This window comes from Globicephala melas, chromosome 13, assembly GCF_963455315.2.
Source record: "Globicephala melas chromosome 13, mGloMel1.2, whole genome shotgun sequence".
In the NCBI taxonomy this organism is placed as follows: Eukaryota; Metazoa; Chordata; class Mammalia; order Artiodactyla; family Delphinidae; genus Globicephala; species Globicephala melas.
The window spans coordinates 89,193,552-89,218,805 of record NC_083326.1 but is presented as its reverse complement, the minus strand read 5'-3'; the positions used below and the strand labels follow the sequence as shown (position 1 = coordinate 89,218,805).

At 64.6% G+C, this 25,254-nt stretch overlaps 1 protein-coding gene across 14 annotated transcripts in view; it reads right to left on the bottom strand.

Annotated features, from left to right (window-relative positions):
• FBRSL1 (fibrosin like 1) overlaps positions 1-25,254 on the bottom strand; it is an 85,319-nt gene that overhangs the window by 26,293 nt on the left and 33,772 nt on the right. For 13 of the 14 annotated variants that reach the window (XM_070043420.1, XM_070043413.1, XM_070043415.1 and 10 more), the window contains 2 exons: positions 24,916-24,951; positions 6,354-6,383 (listed from right to left, as the gene is read on the bottom strand). In XM_070043420.1, coding sequence (XP_069899521.1) covers positions 6,354-6,383; positions 24,916-24,951 — 66 coding nt within the window. The remainder of the gene's footprint in view (positions 1-6,353; positions 6,384-24,915; positions 24,952-25,254) is intronic. The other variant, XM_070043416.1, reaches the window with a different exon arrangement.

Sequence of the window (25,254 nt, the reverse complement as noted above, 5' to 3'; positions counted from 1 at the left end):
CTCAGTGAGCAAACCGCCAAAGGCCCTTCCTCTTCCTCGGGCAGCCCCGTGGGAAGACACGCTCTGGTTGGAGCAGCCCTAGGTCACGGTGCACAGCCCGGAGCCCCTGTGAGGACACCCTGGTGAGGTCACCGGTGTAGGACCCCCTGCACCGGGGAGCACCAGCTCCCTGCACCTCTGTCCCCCCAGCACCCGGCCTTGGAGGGGGGCCTGCAGCTGGGAGAGAGGAAGGCGGGTGCACCTCCTACAGACTACGGGAAGGTGTTCTCGGGAGCGGGGCCGGGCCGGCACACGGAGGAAACCTCTGTGAGCGGGGACGCTCCGAGGGCAAGCAGGGGCGTCCTGCGGGAACCGGGGGCAGCGGTGGCGTGGGAGGCAAGAACCAGCGGGGCCCGGGATGCAGAGGGGAGCTGCCCCGAGACGGGCGGCAGGGACGCACGCGGGGCGCTGCGCGGAGCTGCTGTCGGGCTGTCGTGCCCTTTCCTGGCTGCCACAGGGACCTAAGGGGTGGGTCCGGCGAGCCTCGTGTCAGAGGCGAGAGGCGGGGACTCAGAGGAGGCCCCCGTCAGGCATCAGGCGTCAGCGCCTGGACCAGCGTCCGTGCTCACTGCAGACTGAGGGCCCCAAGCAGCGAGGCGGACCCGGGGCCTGGGGGGTGGACGCCTGCCCGGCCATCTCAGCAGCAATCGCTGACCCCCCAAGCCCCAGCCTCCCCCCCGGGCCACAGGCACCCCCACAACCCCCGTTCGCAACGCTTAACTAGAAAAGAGCGAGGCTCGGGGCTGCAGGGCTGCCCTCGGAGGACACCCGGCCCTCCGGCCAGCCACCTAACGGCCCCATCCCCGGCCCTGCCCGTTCCCGCAGCCCAGTGCCGGGAGCACGTCCTGGAGGGCTGGAGGGGCGAGCCTGGCGGGCAGGCCAGACAGACACCCCTCAAGAGAGGGCTGGGTGCTGGCCGGGCCGCTCAGGCAGACGGCAGCCGGCCTGGACCAGCAGACTGCCTGACCAGCCCCACACAATTTTTCACCCCGTATTTTTCCAATAAAACAACAGTTAGACACCAACCGCAGCCATCTGGCCGCCCGGCTCCAGAGCCTCCTGGCAGCTCAGGCCGCCTTCCCCGCCAGCACTGAGCGCCCAGAGCAGGGCCGGGGTGGGGCGTGGGGAAGCATGTAGGGGTTCTGTGGCGAGGGGAGCGTCTCAGGGGGTGGGGGGCCTGCATCCCGGGCGTGGGCTGCCCCCGGGGCAGGGCCTGGTCCCGCAGAAGGGGAGGCGGCGGAGAGGTTTTCCATCTGTCTGTCTGTCCCTAAGTCTGCGCGTCAGCCTCCGGGGCTGGGTTGGAGAGGCCTCGTGGGTTTCCGACTGTCCGTGTCTGGGAGGCACACTGTCCTCAGCATGTCCGCACCTCGAGCCAAGAGGCAGAGCCCGAGGCCGGTGGGCAAGGGACGGGTGGGCCGGCAGGAGCCCAGGGCCGGGGAGGCAAGCAGGGCAGGAGGGGCAGCCGTAGGCCCTGGAGGTGCAGCTGCTCTCAGACCCTGACCTCAGACGCTGGCGGGCGTGGGGGCGCAAACCAGCCAGGAGACACGGAGCCCTGGTCTTCCCGCCGCCCTGCCCAGGAGGAGGCCTCCTTGGGGCTGCCTGCCTGGCACGCCATCCCCAGCGCCCAGCACGGGTGTGGAGTCAGCGCCCACAGACCCCGCGCACGGGGCTCCGCCCTCACTCTCCCGCCCCACCTGCACACCCAGCTGCGTCTCCGCAGCCCGGGGGGCTTCTGACCGCTGCTTCCAGTCTGCTGTGCACCAAGAAGTGTGACAAGTCAAGCTTGTCCCAGCTTCGTTCAGCCTGTTCGCGGCCAGGCTCCAGGGGAGGCCAGGGCACTGCTGTCAGCGGACAGTGTTTTCCTTGCCACCTGTGCTCTCGCGGCCTCGGAAAGGCAGGGCTCTGCCCCGGAGTGCGGCAGAGGGCGGACGCCTCTCTCTGCTCTCCCCGCCCTAGGGGGTGGGGAAGGCGGGGGATGGTAACTTTGGCCGAGGTCCCAGGCAAGTGTCCACCCTGGCCCTCTGACCTGCGCCTACTTTTGGACGGGCCCAGAGGAAGTTACTCATTGCCCAGAAACCCAGCTCGGGTAAAGGACAGAAGGAACTCCAAAGGTCTCTCCAAACCCACCACCCCAACTCAGACCCAAACAGCCTCGAGTAACCAGGTGTCACTGCCATGGAGGAAACAGAGAGGTCTGGACCGCAGGTGATACCCTTGGTGCGTAATTCGTGTCCCTGGGGAGCACTGCCAGGGCGAGGCTGTGTGTCAGGGACCTCCCAGGAAGGTGGCTCCCCACCACACTTGGATCAAAAGCTGAATTTCTTGCCATGACTTTTTACAATGTGGCCTCTCTGAGCTCAGCCACTCTCTCCCTCCCTCCCTCCCTCCTTCTGCTTCGGCCCCACTGGACATTTTACATCAACGTCATCCCTGCCTCACCACGCAGGAGGCGATCAGTCAGGTTGTAAGATCAATGATGTGGGAAAGGGGAATGCAGATAAGCTGGCTGGTGCTACAGCTGCTTCTGTGGATTAAGAGGTGGCTATGAGGAAGGAAGCCATATGCCAAGAGTGGCCAAGCAGAAAGACAGAGAAGCCTGATGACCACAGACAGGCCATGCCAGCCGGGAGGGTCCACATCCGGGCCTTTAGGTGAGAAATGCAAACTCCTTCTCTAGTCCAGTTCCATTACAGCTTCCTCCCTGACACGGGGCCATGTGGTAGACAGTTGGTGTGTGCACCTTGAAAGCCAGGACAGAGGTAGGGAGTTTATCGCGTAGGCAACAGAGGTCTCTGCATCCTTCTGTAAGGGCAGAGATGTGAGCTGGTGAGCAAGGAAACTGCCACGCCCAGAGGAGAGCTGGTGAGGGCAGGGTGAGGGCAGCTGCAGCCTCCAGACCTACAGCCCAGGCAGCCACGCAGGGCCTGGCGAGTCACAACAGCCCAGCCAGTGCTGATCACACACATCCCCGTCCCGGCGGCAGAAATACCAAGATTTGTCCATGCTGGCTGGTGAACAGCCCTGGGGCCCTAGCGGGGGCTCCTATCCCAGGGGGCAGCTCTGGGAAGCCCCAAGACCTCCCCACCACCAGGCAGCTCTTGGGCTCCGTCCAGGCCCCCTTCTCCGAGCGGCACCATGGTCCGCTGCATGGAATCTCGGCCTGGCCTCTGGCCTGCATCTCCAGCTGTCTGGAACACACCCTAGTGTCCCAGAAGCCCCATGTGCTCATGGAGAAGGCAGACTCGGGTGACCGGGGAGGAATCCTGTACCTTTCCCTGGCTCATCAACCGAGAGGCTCTCTGCAGCACGGCCCGGCTCCGCCCACTTCAGCGGGCCCATCGCCCCACAAGTGGCAGGCCCAGTCACCCGGTGCTAGCTCAGAGCTCACCATAGCCCAGCAGAGGCACCCCATCACTCACGGAGCAGGTGGCGACAGTGGGAGGCTTCTCTCTCCCTCCCCCTGCCTGGGCCCCACTAAGGCCTGCCCGCGACGGAGCCAGGGGCAGTCACATGCCCATTTCGCCTGTGCAGCCCACTGGGGGCCCACCGCCATGGCCACGCCGGGCGCCAGTCACCACGGGGAAGACTGGGCTCTGCCCCTCCTCCTGGGGAGCCCCGGCCGCCGAGGCCCGGTGAGAGTGCCACGGGGTCAGCCCCGGCGCAGAACCTAGCCTCTCCCAGCAGAGGCCTCCGGAACTCGGGCCCTGGCCTTCCCAAAGACCCTCCGAGTGGGGCGCTTCCCTCATGCTGCACGGGGAATCGCCAGGAGGAACTGCTGGTTCCAGACCCCACCCCAGACCCGACCAGAGCGAGCTCCCGGGCCACCCCCGGTGACCGCGCCTGCTGTGCCCATCAGCCCTCGGCCAGGCTGAGCTCGGGGCCACGGCCAGGGCGCGGGTGGGCGTGAATGCAGAGGAGGCCAAAGCCACGGCCTCCGGCTAGCCCTCGGTCACAGCCTGCTGGCCTCGCTGCCCGGGGTTGACGGCCCTGGGCAGAAGTTCTCGGCGTGCCTGGTCGGAGCTGCCATGTGGGGCTGTGCCCTGGCTCGGCCCCTTCCAGCGCCTGGTCTCCACTCCAGGGTCCTCGCTCTGGCAGGAGGGGTGGACCGAGGGGTGGAGGGTGAAACATGCCAGACCCAGCGCTGACCAAGGGGCCCCTGGACAGAGCAGTCAGCTGCCTCAAGGTCTCAGAAGCCCCTCCCCACACCCCCTCAAAGCAGCCCGTGGCCTCAGAGAGCGTTTCCTGCAGATCTGCAATTAAAGGAGGTGCTGAAGGTGATGGCCCAGCGCAGCACTTTCCCAGGTGCTGCGATCTAATACATTAAAGACATCAGGAGTGGGGCTTCCTTGGTGGCGCAGTGGTTAAGAATCCGCCTGCCAAGGCAGGGGACACGGATTCGAGCCCTGGCCTGGGAAGATTCCCACATGCCGTGGAGCAACTAGGCCCGCGAGCCACAACTACTGAGGCCTGCGCTCTAGAGTCCACGAACCACAACTACTGAGCCCGCAAGCCACAACTACTGAAGCCCGTGCATCTAGAGCCCGTGCTCCGCAACAAGAGGAGCCACTGCAATGCGAAGCCCGCGCACCGCAACGAAGACCCAACGCAGCCAAAATAAACACATAAATTTATATATAAAAAAAAGACACCAGGAGCGACAGCTCCTGCGGAAACGCGGCACCTGTCCCAGTGCCCACCGGCGGCCCGACACCCTGTCCACTCACAGGACGGCTGAGGGGCAGCACTCGGGACCACAGACACTTCCTAGCTGCCCTGCCCTCTGGCCACCTTCCCCGGATGGTCTAGACCGCAGCAAGGACTCCACACAGAGCTTCTGGGCCCCTCGCCTTGGGCGGCGCACCCCCGGCCTCAGCCGCCCACACCTGTTCCTCCTCCATTCGCCGCGCGACTCCTGCCCCCTCCCGGCCCGTGGGATGAACGCTCGCCCAGCCCAGACCCGTGCCCTACCTCCTGAGGCTGGGCATCCGGACCCCAGGCATCCGCTGCAGGCCTGCCCTGAGCCTGAGCACCCTGCTAGCTGGCCTGGGTTCTTTCCACACTTGCTCACGTGCTCATAGGCTGCTCTGTGCTTGAGCGTGAAGCCTGTACGAGGGGGGCTGGCCGTCTGTCCGTCCACAGCTCCTGCCCACGCAGGTCAGGACACACCACAGAGGCAGCAACTGAGGCTCTCACACCGCACAGACCCCCCGACGGGACCACGTTCCAGTTCACAGAAACTTGCCTAGACGCCAGTCGGTATTCAGCTGCCCTTCCATCCGCCTCACACGAAGAGCCCTCATGCACACTGGCCCCGCTGCCTGGACACTTGTCCTCCTTGGTGCCCAGCGCCACCCGCGGGGGGCCCCACCCCGGCGGCGCAGCCACCTTCTGCCGTCTCACCACCGAAGGCCCTTCAGGTGGGCTGCTAGCTCGTTCACCAAGGACGGCGTGCCCAGCCTGCCCGGGTTCCAGCTGTGTGACCTCAGGCAGGTTCCTTACCCTCTCTGTGCCTCGGTCTCCACTTCTACATCAGATGGCGACAGTCCCTGCCCCACAGGGCTTTGGGGCGGTGAGTGCCAGGCGCCTGCACCCGCTGGGTCTCACGCCTGTGCCTGCTGCTGCTGGGCGCTGCCCCTGAGAGCCAGTCCCGAGAGGCGCCCCCAGCTGCATCCCTGCCCACACAGAGCTCAGCACACAGTAGGTGCTCTGCAAGTAACTGCTGAGCCAAGAGCTCCTCCCCTTCCCCCAGGACACACAGGGCCCTGCAGATGGCCAGGACCAAGGTCTCCTGCACCCCAAGGGCCAAGGCAGAAAGGAACGCAGAAGGATGCCGGCACCTCCGGGAGGCCCCTCGGCTGTCCCTGTGCTAACTCTCTCACTGCATAAATCCCGAGTTAGTAGAAACTTCATTGTTCCTGAAAAGCGAGGGGTAGGAGGGAATTGCGAGGGGCCAGGCGCTGTTGCTATTAGCGGAAGTCTCTGTTTTGGGGTGATATTTACGGCCCCCAGCATGGAAACGCAACAGAGTGTGGCCCCCGCTCTGCCCATGGCTCCCCCATCCCAGGGAACCCTGGACTGAGACAGCTGCTGACAGGCCAGGAGCTGAGGCCCGGTCCTGCAGTCCCAAGGGGCCCGGGCAGCGTCCCAGGTCCCAGCGTGGATGTCTACCGCATCTGGTCCTCAGCCAGGTCAGGGAGGCGACAGTCACCCGCACACCCCACAGGAGAACCACGACCTTTCTGCCTGGTGTCCAGGGCCCTGCCTGCTGGGGTCCAGGTCAGCAGGAGGGGCAGGTGAGGGGGTGGAAGGCTTACCTTGTCATCCCCGTCGCTCTCGCTGTCGCACTGCAGTGGGGGGAAGAGAGAGAGAGAGGTGAGTCAGCGCCCCACAGGCGGGTCAGGTGCTAGGGGCTGAGAAGGTGAGAGTGTGGGAGGGGCCTGGGCTGGGGGCGAGGGCCAGAGGAGGCTGCTCTGGCCGCCCCATGCCCCGACTCGGGGCCTCAGGTCTGGGATGGGGGTGTCCCCAGCCAGCGGGACCAGGGGCCCAGGCACCGGGAGCTGGGAGGGATCTGGGGGCCTAGGCAAGCCCTGGGTGGGGGCTCCATCGAGGACCTGGGCAGGGGGCCGGTTGTGGGGTAGGCGAGGCAGAGGTGAGACAAGGAGTGCACGTGACCGGGCAGATGCAGGCCAGCACCGGCACGCCGCAGCAGGCCCGAGCTACCCGGTTACCCCAGGAAACACGTGGAGCAGCCCCCCGTCCCCTCAGGCTCCCTCCCAGGTCCTGAGCTCTCCAGGCAGCGGGGGTGCCGCGGTGAGATGCGAGGGGCCCCTGGCTGCTTACGAGGCCGAAGGACCAGGGCTCAGGGGAGGGACTCTGGGCACCGCCTGGGCAGGGAGACAGAGAGGCCCAGCCTCGGGTGGCCTGAAGGGGCCGCAGGGCGGGCGGGGGGCAGTGAGGGCTGGGACCCGTGGAAGACGAGCAGTCAGGACAGCCTGTGCTGCAGGTGCTGCCTGGCGGGGTGGGGGCCACCTGCTCCCCCTGCCCTCCCTGCAGGTGCCCCAGCAGAATCCGCTCCACGTTGTAGCGCAGCTGGTTAAGGGAAGATTGTGAAAATCGTGCAAACAAATCCTTGTTTTCCATTTTCAGTGAGCAGAGCTTTAAAAAGAAACCACAGCAATTTTCCCCCTAAAAGAATATAAACCATAAAGAATCTCTTCCCAGCAACTGTAATTGTGACACGTTTATGTCAAGTGAATTACGCTGCTGAAAATAAATCTCCCCGGGCCGCACAGGAGGGTGATGGGCCCCAGGCAGACATGAGGACGTGCTCCACAGACACGTGCTGTTTCCGTGGGGCCCTCCACCAGACCCGTTCTGCGACGGGGCCCTGCACACGCCCTCCGCGCCCTGGGGCGAGGGCCGGGTGGGTCCAATGACAGAGTTCGCGAGTTGTGGCGGCCTGCCTCTGCTTTAGCAGGTGGAGAGTGACCCTGGGGACAGGGGGATCTTCCTGAGGCTGACAGCAGCCCCATGGACCCTCTGGCCCCCAACCTCGCACTGCACCCTGCAGGGCCTGGCCCAAGACCTCCAGGGCGGGTGTCCCTTCACAAATGGCAGAAGGGACCACGGGCCCAGCCTCCTGGCCGTACAACCACGGTGAGAGGCCAGGTCCACCCCTCATGGCTGGCTGGCTCTAGCAGGGTGGCTGAAACCCAGAGACAGAGCAGGAAGGCGAGAAGGGGAGGTGGGAGATGAGGCTGGAAAGGCGAGTGGCCAGAACGTGCAAAGCTTCACTGTGCAGCGAGCTTGGACTGAGCTTTGTCGTGCGGCCACATGACCGGCACTTCCGGACGCTCTCTGTGCCAGCAGGGAGGGGTGGGGGGACTGGGGGCTCGTGGCCTGTGGGAGCGCGGCCTGGAGGGGGGCTGTGGGGGGCAGGAACCCCTCTGATGCTGCAGAATTAGCTGAGCTGCCAGACACCCCCAACCAGGCCTCTTTATGCCTAACTAGCCCTTGAGGTGGAAACTGCAATCCCATCAAACCGTCAGGGGGCCGGGCCTCGGGCGCAGCACACCTGTCCCTTGGGCAGCCTGCAAGCACCCCTAGGCCTGGCCCTGCTCCACCCCAGGCCCGGTTCCATCCTGTCTGCGCTTTCGGACGGTGCCACTGGTGACAGCTAAATGATCTGACATCGAGGAGGGGGTGAGGGTGCTTTCCAGCGAGTCGGAGCCTATAATTAACCAAAGAGCTCACCGTTTTCAGGCAGCACAGGCTGCACTGCAAATGAATTCACGTTATTAAGTCCCACTGAATTAACGTTTAACTGCAATACAGTCGGAATTGAATGAGGCAATTAATCAGGACAAAGAGAGAAAAAGAGCCCCATCTGTCTTGTGGGAGCTGCCTGAGTGGGGCGAGCTTCACGGGGCTGCGCTGGGCTGGGCGGGTCCTGGAGGGCGTCATCCTGGTGTGGGTGCGGGTCCAGGCGGGGAGTCCACAGAGCAGGGGACAGCCCCTAGGCCCCAAGGGATGTGCTGGGTATGGTGGGAGCCCAAGACATGGGCTCCGGAGCAGACGCCTGCTCTGACGCTGTGCTGCCACCTACGCTGTGCAGCCCTGGGCAAGTACCATGACCTCTCTGTGCCTCAGTTACGCTTCTGTAAAACAGAGCCAACAGCCCACCTACAGGATTGCTGTACAGCTTATGAGTGAATACATGCAAAGCACTGGGACGGTGCTGGGTGTGTGCTCATCATGATACACCGTGTGGTTGTATTTTCACCACCACCGCCACTACCACCACCATCGTCACCGTCGCCACCACCATCACTCAATATTATCATTGTCTTCCAACTAGGCCCAGAATGAGCGTTTCCCCCTTGGAATGGCTGGAGGCCCAAACCTGAGCGCTCCAGGGAGGCGCCTCTGGGCCCTGGAAGTACCAGCTCTCGCCTGACCCTGACGGCCGCTGACCAGAAAGGCGGCACTGCTTGGCCCAGATGCGAGCCCAGTATCAACTGCGCCCTTCCCTGCTCGCCCCCAGCTCCAATCCCGCTCCGGAGGCAGCACGCCCCTCTGCTTGCCTACCAGTTCCTCCCAGCCTGGTCGAGCCAGCAAACAATGAACCAGTAGGACTGCTCATCCAGGACCAGCCCCTCTGCCCCTCCTTCAGTCAGCCCAGAGGGTTACAGTCCTGAGTGCGCCTCAGCTCACCCAAGGGACCTCAGACCCCGTCAGCCTGAAGCCTGGGCCAGGTGACTCTAATGAGTGGCTGGGGAGAGGCACCCCGCTGGGAGCTCAAGACCACCCCGTGTAGGTCAGAGGCAGATGTGAGCTCAGGGTCCCGCATCCCAAAGCCCCAAAGCTCAGCTCTTCCACGTCCCAGGCCACCGTGTCACTCACGCTAATAGATGTGACGTGGGGATGCCCAAGGCTTAACTGCGTGTCGCCCACGTTCACGGACGTGATGTGACGAGGGACCCATCCATGGGTGGACATGGCCTTGAGACACAGCGTGAGAAGCCATGAGCTGGATGAGGCTTTGTTTGGCCTAACTGGCCTAATTTTCAAAAAAAAATTCGCTGCCGGCTTCCCAGTTGGCGCAGTGGTTGAGAGTCCGCCTGCCGATGCAGGGGACGCGGGTTCGTGCCCCGGTCCGGGAAGATCCCACATGCCGCGGAGCGGCTGGGCCCGTGAGCCATGGCCGCTGAGCCTGCGCGTCCGGAGCCTGTGCTCCACAACGGGAGAGGCCACAACAGTGAGAGGCCCGCGCACCCCCCCCCCCAAAAAAAAAAGAAAAAAAAATTCGCTGCCAATATTTAAAAATCTGGAGATTTCTCATGAGACCCTGCGTCTTACTGGGAATGCGGAGCCACGTGCCCACACACAGCCCCGCCCAGTGCCAGGCAGGGCTCCGCTGGGCCCCCGCCCCGCCTCTCCTGGCGTCCAGGGCCTGAGTGCTGGCCCTCATCGCATGCTGGGGACAGAGCCCCCCGGTGGGTCCTGGAGCCCGGGGCTCCCCTGCCTTCACTCTCGGTGATGGTGGCTGCTCGTTTCACCTCTCTGAGCCTCAGTTCTTCGTCTGCCGAGACGGGGGGCCTCCGTGCTGCGGTGGCTTGGGGTTAAATTAGTCAGTGTGGGTGGAGAGCTCAGAGCAGCAGCTGGTTGGCAGTCTGGGCTTCATAAGTGTGAGCCGCTGTCGTCGTCATCTCCACCTTCCTCAGTGTCACCCCCATCGTCACCGTCATCTTCATCATCAGCACTGTCACCTTCGCCGTCACCGTGATGTGCCCCGGCCCCTTCCTCCATGTCACCCGACCAGCCCTTGGAGGCACCTGAGCCATCCACGGGCCTGGGCACAGACACTGTCGCCGGACAGTGCCTGCTTCCCTGGGGGCACCTGCACAGCAGGTCTGGAGAGCTTGGCCTCCGTCACCGAGACCCTTCCAGAAACCTGGGCAGCTACTGGCTTGGGGCGAGGGCGGCTCACGGGCCTCCACAAATTGACACGGCTGTTCAGCAGCCGCAGAGACGGGCCTTGTTCTGCTCTCAGAGCGAACGTTAATTACCGCTGCGTCACAGCAGCGCTGAGGAAGGCTGCCTCTCCCACTCCCCAAACAAAGGCATGAAAAATTCCTGGGCAGGGAGCCCTGCTGCTGAGCCTGTGCCCCCAGCAGACGTTCCAGCACCCAGGGCTGGGCCAGTCACCCATGGGGGCGGGGGTGTCCCTCCTGATCGCTGCGGAGTCTCCACTGTGCAACGGAGACACAGGTCGAGGGGCGGCCGGGGGGCTGCTGGAAGGAGGGTGTGAAACCGCCCCAGCCCTTCTTCTCACTCAGGCGGCCCCCCCTCCATCCAGGGGTCCAGCAGGCTCAGGGTCAGTGTGGCCTGGCGCTTGGAGGTGGGGGTGGGCCGGCCCCTGCCCAGCAGCAGGCCCTGACTGCAGAGCTGCTGGGGGCCAAGGAGGGCCGGCCCCTCCCCCTGGCCTGGGCCGGGCTCCCAGTGGGCACCGTCACCTGCAAAGGCCAGAGCAGCTGCAAACTGAAAAAGTACGCAGGATCCGCGGTCTGTGCGTGAGTGGAAGGTGACAGGACGTTCTGTTCAGGCCACCTGAGCGTGGCAGCGAGGAAGGTCTGAGCTGCTGGGCAGCCGGTGCTGAGCCCTGCCCTGGGTCGTAGCCACGTGGCCGGAGGTGTGCCAGGGGACGCCCGGGGAAGCCCCGGTGGCACAGTCCTCGGCGTGGGCAGCGCTCGCTGGGCATGTTCTCGTGGCTCATGTGTGCCTTTTGCACGCCTGAGCGCCAGGACACGGGAGTCGTGCTCCAAGGCATCTCACACGTGAGCACCTGGCACCCTGTCCAGGGCTGCTCTACCCTAGCGTGTCCCGCCAGATGTCCCACTAGGGTGTGGCACCTGAACAGTCAGGCGACCTGCCGTGGGGCCACGCGGGCCCGGGAGCGGTGGCTGTGTGGACGGTCCGTGCCTGCGCTCGGGGCGCCCGCCCTTGGCCCCACATCAGCTCCAGCTTATTAAACACTCTGCTTTTTGGAGCCGCTTTGGAAGAACTGGGGGAGAAGAGAGGGGCGTCACTGTCTGGGGAGCAGAGGGACCCCAGCCCGGGCGGAAGCGTCACCTTCGCTTCTGCTGCAAACGCCCTATGGGGATGTAGAACACATGCCAGTTGAGCGACTCAGCGAAAATACAGAGCCAGGCGAGGCGCTGTGAGCCCCGCTGGGCCGCGGGCAGCCTGGGAAGAGGCGGCGCTGTTCGGTTACGCTCTGCAGTGGGAAGGCCACTTCTCATCCTTGTATGCGCACCTCCAACATGTAAAGGAGCACCGCGGCTGAGGGTTTCAGCCAGGCACCCCCTCCCTGTCAGAAGTAGACCCTGGGGGCCCTCGGGGGCGGGGGTGCCAGGAGGGCAGTGCTGGGGCCTCTGCTGTCTCATCTGCGGAATGGGGTGCCCATGGGGTTGTCGGGTGGCCGGCTCTGCAGTGCCGGGAGTTGGGCTCACGGCTGGGGAAGGCTGGTACCACCCTCCTTTCAAGGGCGGCCGCAGCCACCAGTGCTCACCGTGGCATAAGCCCACTTCACAGATGAGAAAGCAGAGGCTCAAAGGTTAAAGGGATTTATTTGCGGCCACATGGCCACTGAGCAGGGGCTGTGAGCTGGGTCCGGGCCCCAAATGGCCCTGTGCCATTGTCCACCTGCCCTAGAACCCCAGGCAAGCCCTGGGACCGCAGGGCTGGCAGGAGTGGGGGCAGAAGAGAGGCAGAGGCCCAGAAAACCACAGGGCACGGGGCTGATGCTGTGTTTGCTCACTGGGCTTGCTTCCACACACTTCACTAGGCCCCGCCACAGATCTACCTGCTTATGGACGGGGAAACTGAGGCAGAGCGGTTGGGAGTCCTCCTAGGGCATGGCTGGAGGGTGGGTGAGCAGGGCTCCGGAACCCACAGTCTTAACCTGGCCCATATCGTCAGGGCCCCACGCCAGCGACTCCCTCGTGGTGGCCAAGACTGGACTGAGGTCCCTCAAAGAGCCCCTGGCCCCCTCGGCCCAGGAAGTCACGGTCGGCCCTGATTAACTAGGCGTGATGCCTGGATGGTGGATCCTGAAAATTCCATTCTTGTTCACTCAGCTAAGTCACTTCTTCTGAGTGTTTAGGCTTTAAAGCAAAACAAAGCACTAATTACTCAATTAACGAGCAATTAAGTTACTGCATCCTAACAGCCTGAGCCTGGACTGCCTCTGTGAGCAGAGAGAAGGTGGGGAGACCACCGAGCAGGGATGCGCTGTGGGGACGCCATCCGTCATGGGGTGCAGAGGGGACAGAGGGGCCCGAGTCCGCCTGGGCCAGGTGCTCAGCCCACACGGCCCACCTGCCTGCCCCAGGCCCCTCTGGGCCAGGAGGACTGAGCCCCGCAGCCCGTTCCCCTTTCCCCGCTTCTGCCTGAGCGCCTGTGCCTCGCCGGCCGGGAGCCGGAGCCAGAGGTGGCAGTGGGTGGAGCTCTGGGGGCCACAGCGCCGCCAAGCCTGGCTGAGAAGAGATGGCCCTGCAGCCTGGCCGAGGGCTTCGCGGGGCCTGAGAGCCAGCGGGGTGGGGGGCTGGGGCCCCTCCTGCACTTTCAGACGCGGCTGAGAGCTGCCTCTGAGGGAAGCCTCCGGGGACACGGTGCGGGTCTTGCTGGCAGCCCGGCTTCATCCCAGGCCCCAAGTCTGAGCTGTCGCTGTGGACGCCGCGGCTTCCGAGCGGCCAGCGTGTGGTCTGTCTTCAGTGGGGAGAGTCTGGGGTGGAGCCGGTGCCCAGTGAGAGGGGAGGCGGGCACAGCAAAAGCCGCCCCTCCCAACCCGCCAACCTCAGGAGGACCTGGAACAGAATTCCAGGCCTTCCCACGCCTGGCCTGTGCAACTGGCCTGCTGCCCCGCCCCCCATTCCCCTGCCAGGCTGGCCTTCCCCACCCTTTCCTGAGCTGGGCTTGGGTGCAGTTCTCCACAGCTGCCTATGCAGTCCTGACCTCGCCCTGCAGCCATCTTCAGTTAGTTGCTCATTTGTTTATCATCAGCCTCCTTCCAGTGAAACCCAAATTCCCTGAGAACAAAGATCTCATTCTGGGACTTCTCTGGTGGTCCAGTAGTTAAGACACCCCGCTCCCAATGCAGGGGGTACGGGTTCAATCCCTGGTCGGGAAATAAGATCTCACATGCCACGCGGCAAGGCCAAAAAAAAAAAAAAAGTACAAAGATCTCATTCCTGCAGTCTAGCGCGGGCAGGGAATGAGTGACTGACTGAATGACTCGGGGGGTACACACAGACCCCGGACAGCAGGGGCAGGGAACGAACGAATGAATGACTCGTGGGGTACACACAGACCCCGGACAGCAGGGGGCAGGGAGCGAACGAATGAATGACTCGTGGGGTACACACAGACCCCGGACAGCAGGGGGCAGGGAACGAATGAATGAATGACTCGTGGGGTACACACAGACCCCAGACAGCACGGGCAGGGAGTGAACCAATGAATGACTCGTGGGGTACACACAGACCCCAGACAGCACGGGCAGGGAGTGAACCAATGAATGACTCGGGGGGTACACACAGACCCTGGACAGCAGGGGGCAGGGAACGAATGAATGAATGACTCGTGGGGTACACACAGACCCCAGACAGCACGGGCAGGGAATGAACGAATGAGCATTTGGATGACTTAGGCCCTGACAACAGGCCGCTCCCACCCTCCTCCTCCCCTCACGGGTCTCGAGGGTCGGTATCCAGAGGGCGCTTTGGGTGTCACACAGAGTGGGGCTCTGCCTGTGCTGGGGGCCGTACCCACAGCATTGCCTAGCACCTCACATAATTCTGGAACGTTCACAAAGCTGACAGCCTGCTCAGTATCACCAGAGCCTTGACCCTGTTACGAAAAACACAAAGTTACTTTTCATTTTCTCCCGGTGCAGCTCCCACAGATACCAAGGAGAACTGGGGCATCTCCTTGTGGGTAACTTTTCCAAGAGCGATGAGGACGCACTGCAAGCGCCCCATGGCCTCTGCTCTGCGCATCCGCGCCAGGACTCAGGCCTGGCACTCACATCACGAACGAGTCATTTTCCCCCAGCAACTTCTCTTCCCATCAGTTTCACCAAGGGCCGAACTCTCTGCTTTCTAATTCTGTGCTGGGGTTATGTGGTCCCACCGTGAGGGGCGACGCAGGATGCGGGGACAGGGGCCGCGGAGGGCAGCCCCGTCCTTCCGGGGAGCCCTCCCTGAGCCCTCCGCGCAGGCTCCGCCAGCCGATTAGCGAATCTGCTGTCCCCAGACGGGCCAGACGTGTCTATCCCTGCAGCCCCCATCCTCCGCTCTATGCCTCATCTGTCCCCACCAGCAGCTCCTGGCAACACAGCAGCAGCCGCATCACCGCTGAGAGCCAAGAGTGACATCCGCCTCATTCCCGGGGCAAACGTGACGTCCCCAAACCTCCACAGGCCTCCCGGGCCACCAGCTCCCCTGACATCCCCCCGCCACTGGCCGGCCACACTGCGACTGCAATTATACCTGCACGTACACACGTGTACTCACGTTGTTGTGTACACGCACACACCTGTACACGTACTTGCACACATGCCCAAGCACACACACACTGACACACAAATGCTCACGTGATGGCTAGGGTCCCACGCACTCCGTTCCCCTTAGGAGCGCCAATGCCACAGGTACCCGGAGAGGCCGGGCCCCTCCTCCGAGCCTCTCCTCGGATGGCACCCTTGCACCCCGAGCCTCAGGGCACCCTCCACATCCTCTCCCCTTCCTGCTTCGTCCGCTCCGTGCAATTTTGCTGACACGACACTCCTCTGACTTGCTTCCCCTCTTTCCCATCTGCCCCCCCCCCATGGCCTCCACGAGAGCGGGGATTTCTGGGTTCTCTTCAATCCTCTGACCTTGGGGCCTGGAGTGGTACCTGGCCCACAGCGAGGGCGCCACAAATACTTGGGGACGGCCAGCAGTCACCGTTTTAGGACCCACTTCCCGCCCGAGCTGCGGGGGAGCAGGCGGGGCCTCGCTGCAGCCTTCGGCTCGCCTCAGGGGCCTCGCTGGGGCCTGCTGGGTCCATCCTTCCTCCACGCCTAGGACGCTGGGTCACACCAAACGTGCTCTCCCTTTCTCATCAGCGGCTCTCCCCGCAGCCCTCACTGGGCTGGAATAATGAACGATCCCATGTCAGGAATGAATAAAAGATGGCCCCTGCCGCCCGCCGCTGACCTTTTTGGAGTCGACTGTATTAATATATTCTCCTGTTGTCAGACTCAAAGCGCTAACTGCCTTATGAATTATTTATCAACACAAAAAGTCTTAACCAGAACGGTGTTAACATTAATTCCTAACCTTCTGGGTCCTGGCAGCCCCGCCTGTTCCACATAATTGAATTTCACTCCCAGCGGCCTGCCTGTCACCCACCCACTCCCCAGAATGACCGTCCCTCCAGCCGTGGTTCCTGGCACATGTGGCCGTGGCCTTGAGGGGTTCCCTAGAGCATCGGCGTCCAGGCTCTAGGGACAGGACCAGACTGGACGAGAGTCCTTGGCTCGTGCGAGGGGGGCGGGGCCTCCAGGGGCCTGAATTGCTCAGGGTCTGCTGGCACCCCAGGCTGGGCCAGGAGGGGCGGGCGCCCGCCGCATCTCGCCTCTGCAGCCGCCCCGCAGGCCGAGGGGGCGGGACGGGTGGGGCCGGGGGTAGAAGCTGCCGCCTGTCCAGAGGGGCGGGGGAGGAACCTGGGGAGGGGGCTGTGGTGGCCCCCACGAGCCCTCCCAGAGCCCACTGCAGAGTGACCACGCTGCCCAGAGCTGGGCCTCACCGCCCCCCCGCCCCCCCACCGAAGGCTGTGCTCTGGAGAGGTCCGCAGCCAAGCGCCCCTGAATGCCCGCCCTCAGAAACGCTCATGGTGAGCGCTGCTGCCCTAAGCAACTAAGTCAGGGCAACTGGTTACTTAGCAACTATGACAAACACACGAGTGAGAAGCAGCTCGCTGGCCTGGCGAGGGGCGTCCTGAGGCGGCAGGGCCACACCGCAGCAGGCCATGTTCTCGGTCGCCCTCCCATCGAGGGCAGAGGCCCATCCCCTCCCCTCGGACCTGGGCTGGCGTGGCTGAGCCGACCAACGGAAAGTGGCACACGTGCCACCAGGCCAGCCCCAGGGCTGCCTTGGCCCCCTGAGAGCCCCGAGCCGCCCCACTATCCCACAGGGAGAGCCCCGTGGAGGGCCTCGAGCTGCCATGGAGAGGGTGGGTCTGCGCCCACCCAGGAGCCAGGAGTGTGGGTGAGGCCACCTGCAGCCTGCCGCCCAGCTATGGGGGCAGAACGCCCAGAGCTGAGTGCACAAAGCAGTGGGATACGAGGATACAGCTCTGGGGGCCAGTGGTTTCTAGAATGTCCCAGAGCCTTCCACATGGAGAGCAGGGGAGGGGAGGGACCCCGTACGGAGGCCAGGGGCTCGGCATCGGGATGGAGGTGCCTGCAGGGCAGGGGCTGGTACGGTGTCCGGGGTAGCTTCTCCTGGCAGTGCCTGCTAAGTGCCCAAGGGGGGCCCAGATCCAAGGCCCCCTGAAGGCCTGACCCCGCAAGGCCAGCTGCGGGTGTTCTCCCGTCAGCGGCTCCATAACGCTGGGCGGGCTGGTGCGTGCGTCTCAGCTCCTGCCTCTGCAGCGGGCTGATGCCTCTTCGTGGGTCTGCTGCGGTTTGAAATAAAATAATGGGGGGGTGGGGGGGAGCCTTTTAAAGATGGTTGCAAAATGCCACGGAGACTTGAGGTTTTCTCACGAATGAATGCTCTCTTGCCACTAAATCCGACCCTTGCTCAGATAACAGCACAAGATACACAAGGGTGACACACCCGTGTCAAACCCGAGGCCCGGACTACCCAGCCTGAAGCTTCAGGCCCCCAGCGAGCAGAGGGCCTCCCAGCCTCCAGTCCGGCTTGCTGACCACTCCCCAGAGCTCCCATGGAGCCACCCACCCAGAGGAGTGCCAACGCCTGATGTGTTTGGGCAGCTGGGACGAGCCTTGCTGAAGCCATGGGCTGGCGGGCCCCTCCCTTCCTCCTTTCGGGCCCCTGGCGCACCTGCACCCCAGCTTGGGTGCCCTTGGCCCGACTTCCCTGCTGGCTCTTCCTGGGACGCTGCCCCTAACCGCTGGCACAGTTGCCCCCAGATGCCCTCCGCAGCAGCCAGCACTCTCTGGAAGCACCTGCCGCTGATGTACCTGCTTTCTCCCACCATCTCCCCACCAGGGAAGGGACCCCAAGACTCGCTATCCTGTGCCCCCAGGGCGGGCGGCGCAGAGGCCACAGGCCTCAGTGGTGCCCTCGGCAGACACGTGGAGTGTGACAGCGACCCGCCGCACGCAGAGAGTAACAGCAGGCGCCTGGCAGGCTCGCGGGTTCTCCCCGCAGCCCTGTGGGGCGGGTCCCGGGGCTTCACTGTCTTACAGATGAGAAGACTGGGGCACCGGGTGGCACCCAGCCCGGCGGCTTCACCTCCGCTCCCGACCTGAGACCCTGCTAGGCCCTGCCCAGCGGGCCGCTCAACCCCTAAGGCTTCGCAGGACCTCGGACTGGCAGTGCAGCCTCCAGGCGGGCAGGGGCTAGCGGCCTCTGGCTCTGCCATCCCTGATCGACACCTGGGGGCCACACTTAGCCTTCCCGGAGGTGGCTCCAGCGTGTTCCTGACAGAGCAGAGCCAGGAGCCAGAATATTCAACGGGAGGGCCAAGCCGTCCTGCCGGGTCACGCGCCCCGAGGCCAAGGGCTCCCAGAGGCAGGTGGCCGCCCAGGTCTGTGCCACCCCAACCGGACTGTGACCCGTGGGGGCTCGCAGACGGCCTCCCCGCAGCACACGCTGGGGCGCTGCTCCTTGAGAGGACGAGCAGCACACAGCGGTGGGGCGGAGGGAGCGACGCGGGCTCAGGGCCAAGAGGTTGGGCCAGGGACCCCCGGGGAACACGGGACGCCTCCTTCTCCCACCCCAGCGTCTGGCCGGACAGAGGGTGGCCGCAGGAGGTTTCCTGGCCGGGAGGCCGGGTCCCCAGGACCCCGGAGGGGCCCAGACGCTGGAGCCCTCAGGGGGAGGGCATGCTGCCCTGGCCTGCCTGCTGCACACCCCGCGCCCTGGCAGGCTGACCTCTGTGCGGGGCAGCAGAGTCAGGGGCCAAGGACCCAGCTGCCTGCAGAGGATGGCCACAGACAGAGGGGCCCAGAGTGCGCCCACGGGAAGCCCCGGCAGGCAGACCTGTCAGATGCGCACGGCTCCACTCGGGGCCGCTCGTGCCGGGAAAATCCCGAGCCCTTGACCGCTCCTCCGTCTACACCAGCACCCCCTGTAAAGCTAGCACCCACCCCCCATTCCAGCACGCCTGTGCCTGCACCACCTACGCCTACAGCACCGTGCAGGTCACCTGCTTCTCTTATTTATCACTCTGTCCCTGCTCTATCTGGGGCCTAGACCGCTCTTAGGAAGAGCCTGCTGCCCCCGGCCTAGAGAGGCCCCCCACCCAGTGCCCGCTCCCAGGAAGCTGAGCAGAGGCCCTGAGGGCCATTCCCTTCCTGGTGCCACACCCACCGACCCAGGTCAGCGACAAAGAACGGTCCGGCTGTCCTGGGCGCTCTCCCCTCCTGGCCCTGGCTCCCAAGGCGAACACATCACGGTCTGCTTCCCTGGGAATAACAACCACGGATGTACCCACATGCCTCGTTCAGAACCCCTCACAACTGGCCGAGGAGGCGGTGCTGACCCCCCTGCCCCAAGCCAGGCCAGGAGAGGTGCCGGATGACAGGGGCAGCGGGACACAGGCTCTCCATCAACCCACAGGGAAGGACTTCCGTGTCCTCTGCCTGGTCGAATGTGGGGCACAGCTGCACCCCAGGACCCTGAGAGGTGGGCCAAGTGAAGGACAGACGATGGAAGAATGGACGAACAGACGGATGGATGTATGGGCAGACGGTGCCTCCTGACAGAAGGCTGGCTGGGCACGGGCTGGGGTTGCATCACAGGTGAGGACACTGCCCACCGCACACCCGCCCTCCCTGGCGACCCCTTCCCAGCGGGCGGCTGAGGACTGTCCTGTGCTCGGAGGTGGGACGAGGATGCAGTTCCCGGCTCCAGGGAAAGCCTGACAGGCTTTTATTGCTTTTGTACAAATTACGGCTGCTCGGAAGTGGCCCGAGAAGCAGGGTAACGGATGTTGTAAACCCGCCTCATAAAGACGGAGCCTGCCGCGGGCTGCGAGGGGGCAGCGGGGCGGGTTAGCGGAGGCCCGGGCCGCCAGAGTGTGCAGTGGGCGCTGCAGGGGCTGAGGGCGCTGAGCCGCTCCCGCGGTGGGCACGGGGGCAGATAGGCTTCAGGACGGCCCAGGGGCACGCCGGGTGCCTCTGCCAGCCAGCAGGACTCTGCCGCTCGCGTCCACCAGCCGTCCCGCCCCTGAAGGCTCACGAGAGCCGAGTCCCCCGCCACGTGCTGCACCTCGTCTCAGCCACGATCGCCCCTGGCTTACGGGCAAAGCTAGCAAGTGACCTGCAGGCGGCCAACCAGGTACCCCGTCCCCGGGGGCCACCTGCTCTGCCCTCCTGAGCCCCAGACCGGGGCTCCCAGAAGGCAGGGCTGTGCCGCTCGCTCCTGCCAGAGAGGGTGGCAGGGCAGAAAGCTGAGTGTGGAGCCGGGAGCCCCGACGAGCACGTCCGGGAGGAGGGCCGGCAGGAGCCACAGGGTGGTGGGCGCGTGCACACGCGGGGCACGGGACACGGCCCTGCCGTCGTGGCTAGAGCGCAGCTGGCCTCGGCCACCGCCGCACCTCACAGGGTTGCGCGTGGGCTGATGCCAGTGTCACATGCGCGTGCACGGCTGACTTCCCCAGCGGAAGCCGCTGCGCCCCCGAGTGTGAGAGGCCTCGTCAGAGTGCGGAGGGGCTCCTGTGCTTCCCCAGGCTGCCCAGGTGCCTGCACCCCTCTCATGAGGTGCTGACACTCTGACCAGAGAGGGGAGGCACCCACAGCCTCTCCCCACGAGCCTAAGGGGTGCTTACGACAACACAGCCTCAGGAAGCCACGCCGTGCCACCCGGAGCTGAGGCCACGCCACCGCTACTGCTTCCTCCAAGCTCTCGGGACCCTGGTAACCAGCCACCACGCTGGAGGAAGCCCAACCAGCCCGCCGGGGAGGCCCACGTCAGAGGAGCTGAGGCCACCAGCCATGAGCTGGCACCCAGCCCCAGAACGGGGAGGAAAGGAGCCTCCCGTGACCCCAGATGTCGAGGTGTTTCCTCGACGATGAGCCCCGGCGGCCCCCCTCCCCGCCCCTCCAGACAGACGTCCTCGGCAACAGCTGGCTGGGCACAGCGCCAGCCTGGGCCCTGCCAGCCCTCGTGTCGGCTCTGTCTGGGCCACGCCAGCTGCTAGTTTTAACTCTGCCCCACTGCCCAGGCTCCGAGGGGAAGGGACCAGCCAGGGGCGCGCCACAGGCCGCAGCAGCCCCCCCCCCCCCGTGGCCCTGGGGCAGGGCGCCAGCTGGGCCTTGACACGTCTTATTCACCCACTTGCGCCAGGAACGCGAGGTGTGGAGGTCCCTGAGACCCGGGGCTGGCGCTGCAGTGCAGGTGATGTGAGACTGGCAGGCTCTCTGCAGCCCAGCCAACAGCTCAGAGTTCATTTCCAGAAACCCCCTTGAGGCAGTCACGCCCATCAGCTAACCGTGCCGTGTGTGTGTGTGTGTGTGTGTGTGTGTGTGTGTGCGTGTGCGTGTGTGTGTGTGTGTGTGTGTGTGTGTGTGTGTGTGTACGGGGGCCACCCTGGCAGGTTTGGCAGGTGGGGTCCCGCCCGACCCAGGCAAGCCTGGGCATCCTGGAGGCCAGGGTGCAGGCAGGTGCCCCCTCCTCCCAGCCCTCCACCACTCTACTGGGAACCAGAGTTAGAGGCTCACTGACCGCCCCCGCACTGTTCCCGACACACGACCCACGTGGGCCCCGCGGCAAGGGCCGCTCCTTGTGTGTGCGTGTGTGTCAGGGCCGCTCCGGTGTCAGGGTGAGGTGGGGAGGCCTTCCCGCCACGCCAAGCAAACTCCTCCGCAGCGCTCACCGCCTCCACAGGGACGCTACTTATCCCCGGGGCAGGGGCGTTGGCTGTTTGATTCCCTCCCAGCCTGCCGTGAAGGGCGGTGACTGGTGCAGAGCAGACCTCAACCCAGGTGTCTCGAGGGGAGGAGGGAAGAAGCAAATGCACCCAAGCCCAGGGGAGGCGGGAGGGCGGCGGCTCAGCTGAGACTGGCCAGTGAGGGCGGGAGACGTGCCAAAGGCAACCAGCTGGGTGCTGTGCCGTGGGCTCAGGCGGGCGAGGTGGCGGGCAGGCTTCCTCCCGTCGGTGACAAGCAGGGGCCGGGGGCGGGCGGGGCTGGGCGGGAGGGGACGGCAGGGACGCCGAGGTGTGGCCAAGGCCAGGGGTCCCTTAGCAGAGACCCCTCCTGACAGTGGGCGCTGCAGCGGGTTCTCTGCCCCCGTGCCTCAGCGCCCTCATCTACAGGGTGGGCAGCCATCGCCAGGATAACAACGTTCACCCCGAGGGTGGCATGGGACACCTGCCCGGGTCAGCACGGCGTCACTGCCGCTTGGCGTCCTCCACTCCCGTCCCCGGGCAGCACACTCGGGGTGGGGGCAGGGCCGGCCTCCCGCCCCGGCGGGAGTCTAGATACTCATTTCTCTTTAATACAGGAAAGCCCCAAGTCCCCTGCTTCGGCGGGAGACGAATCCTCGTGTCCTTGGTTGCAAGCAGTCAAATTAGGAAAATCACTTTCTAAGTAATTTTATGGCACTAATGAACCTCTGATGGCGGGCAGGGGAGGTTGCACGGAGCTCTCAGGACAGACGCGGTTGAGGATGAACGATAATTGGGGATTTGCTGGGGATAAATCTCGGCAAATTAAACTTTTTTAAGTACGGTCTATAAACCAGGTCAGGTGACAGACGCCCCCCCCCCCCCGCCCCCGCCGCCCTGTCACCTAGTATGGGGGTGGGGGGACGCTGTCGGGGAGAGGCAAGGACAAGCGTGACCCCTGCTGGGCCTGAGGCCCCAACTGCAGACACGCACAGACGGCAAGGGACACACAGGCCAAGGTACACACCTACACGCAATGCCACGTGGCCAGACACACACACACACGTACTGCAGAATCACAGTTGTACATGTACAGATGCACCCGTGCCACGTCCAGTCACAGGCTCCCAGATGGACACTCACATGCAGACACACACGTGTGGCACACACCCACCTGCTACAAACACAGACACATCCGGGCACCTCCAGACAGACATGCGAGAGGACAAGACCCAGACACACATACAGACGGCCAGAGAGAAACACATAACGCTTCTACGCGTAGGCGTGCAGCCGCATGGCCACACAGAGACACCGCCTCAAGGCACGTGCATGTGACCGACATATGTCAACACACAGGGGTACACAACACACACTCCCCTTTCACTGAGAGCCACACACAGACACGGCCCCCAACCTGAGTGGCACCCTCAGGTGTGTCTGAGGCCTCCACAGTGAAATCTGGGTCTAGAGGCAGGACTGCAGCCGCCCTGAGCTCAGCCCAGCTGGCCTCCAAACCCCAGCCCCCTGGCTCCTGGCAGAGCCGCCTGCCTGCCCCCAGCCCCGAGCCGCTGCCTGCTGGGCAAGGGTCCTCCGGGCCCATTTCCATTCCTCCAGCTGCAGGGGCAGCCCCACCTGCGACCACGCCAACTGGGAAAGAGTGCCACCAGGGCCGGGTTGACCACGCATGCCCTGCAGTGCTGGCCGGCACACGTCAGGGACCTGCGGACACATCTGCTCACGCCAGGGCCTGGTGCGCACACGCAGGCTGCCGCAGACATGGCTCAGGAACCCCACGGCTGAGCAGCAGGCTGGGCCCCTGCCCGCCACCATCTGTCACTCCTGTGCAGCGGCGGTACGGAGCTAAGCTGCAAGCAGCTGGCATGTTAATTACAGGTTCTTCTCCAGGAAACATTCAAAGCAGCGTTCTGGGGAGAAACCACGAATGACACATGGTGATTTGGAAGCAGAAGGGCCGCCCAGCAGCTCTGGCAAGGAGACTTGGGGCAGGGAGACCCCAGCTGCCCCGGGCATCTCAGAGCCAGCGGGAGGCTCCACACAAGGCGTCCCTGGGCCCAGCCTCTCGGGACTCCTGGACCCTCGGGCCGATGCAGGCCGGTGGGTGTTCTGGCTCCCATTACCGTGCCAGCTCGCCCCCATGCCGACCTGCGCCACACTGCCCACCATCTCCCACAGCCCTGGTCCTGGCCCAGCTCCTGGCTGGAATGTCACTGCCAACACAGTCAGCTCCAGGGGATGCTGGTGTGTCAGGTCCGCCCAGGCCCACGGGAGGAAGGGACAGCACGGGCCACCAACCATGACTGTGACCACAGATGAGAGCACCAAGGCTGCCCAAGGAGGGCAGAGGCCTCCCCAGGGAGACACCCCTTGGTGGTACCCGGGACCACCACCCAGAAGTGTCCAGCCCCCCCAGGTCAAAGGCTCGCAGACGCTATGGCCTGGCCCGGGCTTAGAGGCAGAAGGCAGAGCTGCCTGGGCCAGCGGACCCTGGGGGTCGGGGAGCTGGGGGAGAGGACGGCCAGGGATCCATGGCTGTCCCTGCCACCCGGGGAATTAATGGGTTAATTACACACCCTATAAAAAGCCCCCGTGATTTAGAGAGGCTGCCTGTCAAACCCTGGAACTCTGGAACTCGCAGTAAATCAGGGGCTGCGGGGATGAGGCGGGCGGAGCCCAGGCCCCTGCCCTCCAACGAGCCAAAACGGCTGTAAATCCGCCGAAATGGCTTTTACGGAGCTCTGGGTTTATGGTGTCATTAACAGTCCTCCTGATACTTAAGAGGAAATGAAATGAAGTCGTGAGGAGGGGGCTGGGGGACAGGGACGGGACCCCCCTTGGCTGGAGTATCAGGCGGCAGCAGGCCGTCCCCCTCCTGCCCTTGGGCCCCAGACGACAGCCAAGGGGCTGGGGCCTCATGCCCCGGTCCAGACTCTCCGGCCCGGCCGAGTATGGTCCGGGAGATGGTGTCAGGGCGCTGGGGGCAGCTGCTCCACGGGTGGGACCCCTGACACCAAGCGCTGCCCCACAGGACCCAGAGGCAGAGCGTCCGGCCCACCCACACTCCTCGCAGGCCAGGACCCCAGGCGGGATGCTCCCTTGCCGCCTCTGCCCACTCTGGCCCCACCCCCAACCTGCACCAACCCCCTCCAGCCTGGGGGCAGCGCCTGGCACAGTCGGGACTCCTGAGGGCCGGGGTGCGGGGAGCAGACAGCAGAAGCAGGGCGGGAGACTTACGGAGTAACCTCTGCCTGAGACCGCCTGCGCCGAGCTCTGCAGGGAAGGAAGAAGGACAGTCAGGAACCGGGGGCAGCCCCTGATGGCCACCCTCTCCTCCGAGGACCTGAGCGGGCAGAGACCGGCAGCCCCCTCCGGGGTCTTTGCTGGAACTCTGGCCTGGGGCCACGCCGAGCACCATGGAGCCCAGATCAGCCTGGGGCCTGGCTTGAAGACCCACACCAGGAGCCTTCCACCCCCAGACCTGGAGATGTGGTCCAGCCCAGCGGGGTCTCCCCACGTGCCTCGGGGATGGGCTCAGCCCTTGGCCAGATCTCAGCCCCTCCCAGAGGACCAACC